This window comes from Bidens hawaiensis, unplaced genomic scaffold, assembly GCF_021521415.1.
Source record: "Bidens hawaiensis isolate Kalapana, Puna unplaced genomic scaffold, B.hawaiensis_p1.1 tig00005780_1, whole genome shotgun sequence".
Lineage (NCBI taxonomy): Eukaryota > Viridiplantae > Streptophyta > Magnoliopsida > Asterales > Asteraceae > Bidens > Bidens hawaiensis.
In genome coordinates, this window is record NW_027491379.1 from 1122635 (window position 1) to 1130657 (window position 8023).

At 39.6% G+C, this 8023-nt stretch overlaps 1 protein-coding gene across 1 annotated transcript; it reads left to right on the top strand.

The window, feature by feature from the left end:
- Nucleotides 1–5955: 5955 nt before the first annotated feature.
- LOC143630645 (uncharacterized) lies at nucleotides 5956–7348 on the top strand. Its single transcript, XM_077099610.1, has one exon. The coding sequence runs from the start codon at nucleotides 6277–6279 to the stop codon at nucleotides 7159–7161; it is 885 nt and encodes a 294-aa protein (XP_076955725.1). The 5' UTR covers nucleotides 5956–6276; the 3' UTR covers nucleotides 7162–7348.
- The last annotated feature ends 675 nt before the right edge of the window (nucleotides 7349–8023 follow it).

Consider the following 8023-nt stretch of genomic DNA (forward strand, 5'->3'; position numbering starts at 1 on the left):
GTTCTATTTGTAACAGTTTTTGGTTGTTCAAATACTTGTTGTAAATCTTGTTAAATTTTGACAACTTTAGCCTAATGTCACGTCATTTCTATGTTAAACATATTGAGGTACAATATCGTCCTTGTGCCACTATCTTGTGAAATATTTCAAAAATTCGGCGTCAAAGGATATTAGGATTTTGATTATTACTCCAAAAATAAATAATAAAAAAAATATTAAATGTTACTAGTCTTTGGATCCTCGGATACATTGACCCAAAGCCCGAGTCAATGCGAGTTTTTCAACTCGTGTCCATTTTGAATTTGTACGAACGGTTTCTTCATGTGTCACTTGTTTCTTCTTGTTTTTCCTTTTCGTGGTTTTGGGTAGTGTTCGATAACAACTATAGGTTGGGATTGCGTATCGGGAACAATTTTGGGTTGGGGCTTTTTTTCAAGAACAACCTCTGGTTTCAGTTGTCTTTCGGGAAGATATTTCAGGAAGAGTGGTAAACATAGGATTGTTTGGATCGAACCAATTGTCTGGATTCATGATGGTGAATCGAGATTTAAATTATGAAAATATTTAGAAAGAATGAGGAGTATCACTCATACGAGTGTATTTGTTTAATAAAATATTATGAATTAAGTTTTTTTTTTAAATAACATACTTTTTATAAAAAGTTGCCAGACAACGACATTATTTTTCTCAAAATCATCGCCATTTTTCACATGTATATCAGACTAACCCAACCCACTGTCACCTACCTAAGGCTGTTCATGAACAAAACCGAATGCGGACATGCACATACTTGGTTTGGTTTGAAAGCGAGCCCAACCGAGCGGATTGAATTTAAAGAAACGGGCGATATCTTTATGCTTGATCTTGGTTTGGTTTGAAACCGAACGGCTTGGTTTTGCTTGATTTCATACAAAGTTTCCAATTTTAACTTTCTAAAACTTCAACATATCATTAATTCAAGATTTTTAACTCTAAATTGCCTAAATTTCCACATTTAAAATGTATAAAACTCAAAGTTAACAACAAAACATATATAAAGCGAGCGGTTATAGTCTAAATTTGAACTTAGAATTCAACACAAAAGAGAGAAATTTTAAAAACTTTAAAAAAATAGTATACTTTTGTATATATATATAAAGTTTATATATAAAACTAATAAATAAAAAATAATTCGAGCAAAACGAACCGAACCAAACCGAGCGAGGCTTTGCTCGTGCTTGGATTGTTTTTAAACCGAACCCAGCTGAACAGCTCAGTTTCAAACCGAGCCAAAATCGAACGAGCATTTTTCGAACAACTTTCGAGCGAACGACGAGCAGTTTGGACAGCCCTACACCTAACTAACTGCCACCCTCTTGGATTAGTGGCATGTTGCGCCCTGGTTGTGGGTTTGACGTGGTTGGCTTCCCTCTCAAGGTCATGAACATTAAGCATACGATAACTAAATTCAAACCAAAAACCAAAATTAAATTTAGTTTAGCATCTGTAACATAAAATCAAATCAAATCAAATAGTTCAATCCAATTATGTTTGCCTCGAATAATTCAATCATTGTAAATAGTTAACAAAACTATCTTTTAACCTTTTTGGTTTTATAAGTGTTTGCGTGTTAATCTGAATAATAACTTTTTAAAATTTATTATTATTATTATTGTTTTATGACGATGAAAGAAAGAAAATTGTTGATATGATTGAGTGGCATGAAATTGGTCAAAAAAGAAAAGAAAGTATATATTATTATTTATCCAATAATGCAAGCAAAAGGATTAGCTGAAAATAAAATGTGGGTTGTCCGTAACTCGTTTTTTTCCCGTTGGTTTTAGACGAGGGGCTCCGTACCAACAATTTCACTGTCCATATCAAACATGTGGGTCCCACTTCTAGCATATCTTTCTTTATATTTATACATACTTTTTTATAATTAATATTATTATATTAATTACTTTTCATAGTAACTTCTAAACCACAATAATTGTAATTATTATTATAGCATTTTCTATTTTTGTTTAAATAATCTTATTCTATTGATGTTTTAAAATGAATGTTTATGTTTTATTACTCTATATATGCATCTTCTTAATGTCGAAACACGAGATGAATCTGACCTGATCCATGACGATGTTTTCACGGATTTCGAGATGAACGAACCACGTCTTGATCTTCTTCTCCGGCTGGTTGGGATCTGCAATGACTTTTTGGGGGTGTGGAGGTGACCGCTAAGAAATCTCCATGATCTCTTGTTCACAGACACAAAAATATGGCGGTGGCTCTTATTGAGAATGACCAACCCGAGGTGGAGACCTCCTTATATAGGGAGCCTCATGGCCACCATCATGGTACCCTAATGGGCCTAGCCCAGTTAGGGTTACCTCCACAAAACTCCCTCAGCCCAATAACATTGTATTAGTCCATATAATAAAATAAGCCAAACATAATAAATTTAGGGTCGTAAAACCGGGTTTAGTACCATACCCCTACAAGCCCCCCCAAGTCCAGCGTTGCTCCTGGGCGCGCAAGCGTTTAGGTGAAGCGCTGGACTTTATGAGGTGTGTTAGGGCGTGAGGCGGTTTTTTCCCTTTTCTTCGGCCCTATCTTTATTGTCTTTGAGTTTTGGGAGGTTTTCTTCATGATGGTGACGTGTTGTGGTTTTTATGATAATGATGGTGCACTAGCATGAATAAGATATAGCACGCCGAATAATAAAAGCCTGCGCGCGAGGCGACTTACGAGCTATGAGAATAATAAAAGCCTGCGCGCGAGGCGTCTTACGAGTTATAAGAATAATAAAAGCTTGCGCGCGAGGCGTCTTACGAGCTGTAAAAATAATAAAGCTTGCGCGCGTGAGGCGACTTACGAGCTGTAAGAATAATGAAGCCTGCGCGCGTGGCGTCTTACGAGCTCTAAGAATAATGAAGCCTGCGCGCGTGGCGTCTTACGAGCTATAAGAATAATAAAAGCTTGCGCGCGAGGCGTCTTACGAGCTATAAGAATAATAAAAGCTTGCGCGCGAGGCGTCTTACGAGCTATATGAATAATAAAGCTTGCGCGCGTGAGGCGACTTACGAGCTGTAAAAATAATGAAGCCTGCGCGCGAGGCTTGCGTGCGAGGCGTCTTACGAGCTGTAAGAATAATAAAAGCTTGCGCGCGAGGCGTCTTACGAGCTGTAAGAATAATAAAAGCTTGCGCGCGAGGCGTCTTACGAGCTATATGAATAATAAAGCTTGCGCGCGTGAGGCGACTTATGAGCTGTAAAAATAATGAAGCCTACGCGCGAGGCGACTTACGGATCTATGAGAATAATGACTGGCCCACAAGGGCCTCCTCCGCGCAGGATGAATATCCCGGCCTGTTTTCAAAATAATAATGGAGGCACAAATGGCCGGATAATAATAATGATGTCATAGGTGTTTGTGCGGCTCGTAGCCGAACCTGCAAAAACATGTCAACTAAAAGTGGATGTATTGCATGGTTCCCATCCTTGGGCAAATTATGAGGTGTGCCCAACCTTTAAGCTTGGCGCGTGGCCTATGGGTTTATGAGGATTCCCAACCTTTAAGTTTGGCGCGTAGCCATATGGGATATTATGAGGATTCCCAACCTTTAAGTATGGCGCGCAGCCATATGGGATATTATGAGGATTCCCAACCTTTAAGTATGGCGCGCAGCCATATGGGATATTATGAGGATTCCCAACCTTTAAGTATGGCGCGCAGCCATATGGGATATTATGAGGATTCCCAACCTTTAAGTATGGCGCGTAGCCATATGGGATATTATGAGGATTCCCAACCTTTAAGTATGGCACGTAGCCATGTGAGTACAATCATGGTTGTTCTTATCCTGATTTGGATTAGACTGTTCATTTGTTATGTCGCTTACGCGCGGCCTGCGCAATGTCTCCTTTATTCTCACGCGCAGATGTGGTGCGTGAGCGTGCATGATACGTGAGCATCTAATATGCATGAGCATACGTGAAGCCCAATAACATATGTGATGCGTGAGCAATGAGATGCGTGAGCATGTGATATGCGTGAGCATACGTGATGCGTGAGCATACGTGATGCGTGAGCATATGTGGTATGCGTGAGCATACGTGATACGCGTGAGCATGCATGAGGCGTGAGCATGTGATATGCGCCACGAGCATAGGTTTTGGCTGTCCTCATGAGCATGTGATATGCGTGAGCTGTGGCGTAGAGTAATCGCCGGGGGCGCGCATGCGACCCGCTGTGGCGTAGAGTGATCGCCGGGGGCGCGCATGCGATGCGACCCGCTGTGGCGTAGAGTGATCGCCGGGGGCGCGCATGCGGCCCGCTGTGGCGTAGAGTGATCGCCGGGGGCGCGCATGCGGCCCGCTGTGGCGTGTAGTGATCGCCGGGAGCGCGCATGCGACCCGCTGTGGCGTAGAGTGATCGTCGGGTGCGCGCATGCGGAATCCGAAGTTGATCCACAGGGAGCGATTTTGATCCGCGGTGGCGCGCACGATCTAGAGATTTTGAATATCCACATCAGGTAGGTTTTATGTATAACCAACAGATCTAATAGGATTTATAGATCTATGAATATGAAGTGTGACTGTTGCTCAAACGAACCCAGATCTGAAAAAATCATAACTAGATTTGGTATATTTCACTTAGAAAAAACACAGATCTAAGGGTTTTCCCCAAAAGTTCGGTGGTATTTCTTCCTGTGTATTTCCAGATCTGGAAATATTTTTTAGATCTACGGATTTTTGGATTTCCATAGAACATATCTGAAAGAAGAAACCGTAGACCCGAGATATTGATGAACAGATCGGAGGGCCGAGACGAGAAACGAAGCGTGGTTCATTGCCGTCCCACGGATGGCGCCAATGTCGAAACACGAGATGAATCTGACCTGATCCATGACGATGTTTCCACGGATTTCGAGATGAACGAACCACGTCTTGATCTTCTTCTCCGGCTGGTTGGGATCTGCAATGACTTTTTGGGGGTGTGGAGGTGACCGCTAAGAAATCTCTAGGATCTCTTGTTCACAGATACAAAAATATGGTGGTGGCTCTTATTGAGAATGACCAACCCCTAATAAGGAGGTGGAGACCTCCTTATATAGGGAGCCTCATGGCCACCATCATGGTACCCTAATGGGCCTAGCCCAGTTAGGGTTACCTCCACAAAACCCCCTCAGCCCAATAACATTGTATTTGTCCACATAATAAAATAGGCCAAACATAATAAATTTAGGGTCTTAAAACCGGGTTTAATACCATACCCCTACACTTAAAAATAACAAAATAAGGGTTGATAACTTGATATTTACAAGTCATAAAGATGATGCATATATATGTTTACAAGGGCAATTTGGACAAAAAGATTTCATTACAAATATCTACCATCGACAAAGTAAAAAAGAAAAAAGTAAGTCTTGGATCTTGACATAGAAAAAAGGCCAAATGTACTATTCCTCATTTTATCCAACAAACACTTTACCGTCATTTACGGATATGAAATTTAGGCACCTTTGGATCTTTCAACTGTCTTATGTTCGGACAAATATTGTGCAAAAATCCTCAAAAGTTGATTCAGGAACAGACAATCATAAAGTGTACTGTATCACATGGTGTAATCTGATTATATGGTATCATATGAGAAGCGGTTCGGTGTCAAATATAATTGTGAACTGACGGGTGCTAGCTATTTACTTAGTTACACCTACTTTTATATATATAGACTCGACTCGGCTTTTATTTAAAGGAAAAGAAAACTATTGACGTGGAGTGGACCAGCCCGGCTCGAACTCTCTTTCTTTTTTATTTATTTGTCATGTAATATTGAAAAGTAGTTACTACATCGAAGAGAAGGAAACGGGCATTAGTTTTTGGTTTGGACATACAAGGTTTTGATCAACTAATGTTTGATACATTTATGTATCAATTGGGCCAAGTAGCAATGAGTCAGTAATGCATTGATTCCAGAATCCTGACAACATTCCATTAACTGGGCCAAACGATCATATTAACTAAATTGGGCTTGTAGAGTACTTTTACAAATTATTCATTTTCTTGCAACATGAGAAAGAAAAGGAAAGCAAAGAATATTATATATGTTAGCTTTATTTGGAGGTCAAGATACAAGTTTCAAGTGTCATTGCAAAGCTTCCATCAAATAGTTTTAATGTATTAAGACTTTATTCCAATCTTCAATCACCTCATGTTTTTATCTTTTATTCCTTTATGCTAAGTGTTTCTATTTAAACACACTTTCTTTAAACATTCTTTACCAACTTAATTCACAATGTCCGGCCAACCATCTCGCCCATGGTTTCGTTTAGCCACCATGGTTCGCCCACCACCACCTCCTCCTCCTGCTCCTGCTCCTACTCCTGCTGCTCCAGCTACCCAGCCCAATCAAGGCCCGTCACCACCAAGGCCAACCTTCATTCGCCCTGCCTTTTCCACAACCGCTATCCCACCACCCCAACAACTCACCCAGACCCCACCACCTCAACAGCCAAACCCAACCCTGTCCCCTCCACGACCTACACCACCCCTTGCCCCAACCACTAATGTGGTGGGACCACCAGCATCACCACCACCACCACCTAGGCAATCTCGTGATCCTAATCCTTCACCACCATCATCACCCTCTTCCCCACCTAAAATTATCAGACTGGCTGAAAAAACCTCACCTCCTCTTTCTCCATTAGTGCTCCCATCAGCTCTTAAACAAAAGCCTTATAATCATGAAAGCCCACCCGAATACAGGCAAAAAGCCATGATCGTTCAAGAAACGAAAGAAAACCCCAAGAACTCATCTAATGGTAGGCACATGACTACTAGAAAACCCGAAACTCATAAGAAGCAAGATGACGCAAGTATGAAGAATACTATAACCATTGCGGGTGACAACAAAGGGGCTATTATGAATATAACCCCTTTTAGCAAAACACCGGAATCTGGTAACATCATTAACAAATCAAGCAATGGAGAATCAACAAGCGGTAAGAATAAAAACTCGAACCCTTCATTATTGAAGCATTCATTCCATAACAGTAATGTACAAGGTGTTAACAACTCCATGCTCTTCAATTACACAATAAGTCACCATGATCCCGGAATCCATCTCACTCTCTCAACAAAGCTTGATCATGGTCATGCTACCATTCATTCCAAGGAATGATAGCTTGCATGCATGAATGATGATATCATACTCTAAAAGATACTATGAAGGGAAATTAAAGGGTCAGATTACCAACTTCTTGTGGTGTTTTGTGAGTGAGTGAGTGAATAAATAAGTTGAGTGAGTCTGGCTCCTTTTTGTTGCATTTCGATCAGTATGTTTGTTTCATATATGCGCGATTATGAGTTAATAAAGAGTTTATAATTTATGCATGTTTTCAAATATTAATCGCGGTTGTTAATGTCGTATTGTAAGTTATGCATGTTTTCAAAACCGGATATCAGACAAAAGGTTCAGTTATATATAATAATTGCATTGTAGCGGGTATACAACTATGTCGTATTATGATATTTACACTAATAGATGGGACACAAAATAAATTCAACTGGTTTCAGACGAGAATTTTACTCCATGGGAAATAGAACGAAAAGTTGTGAAATTGGTCATTAGTGGTGAAAGTGGAAATAGTAGTAAAAACGCGACCAATTTGATTTGTTGGAGAGATAAAAAGGCGGCACTTTCAACTGTACAAAATTTTTGGATAGTTGATATCACTATATGAATCCATATGCAAAATTTCGGATTCGGATATCCAAGCATATATCAGAATTATGAAAAAAAATGTTAATCATAACAATAATTTATATAAGTATTTTTAAAAATATTTCGGATATCCGAAATATCCTAAAATAATCCGGAAAATTAACCAAAATACCTTAAATATTCGAAAGATATCCAAATTATTATTAAACAAAATATCCGAAAAGTTGTCCAAAATATCCTAAACTTATACAAAATTTATAAATAATATTTATTAGCTAATTAAAAAAATATATTTTGGATAACCGAATATCTGTAAATG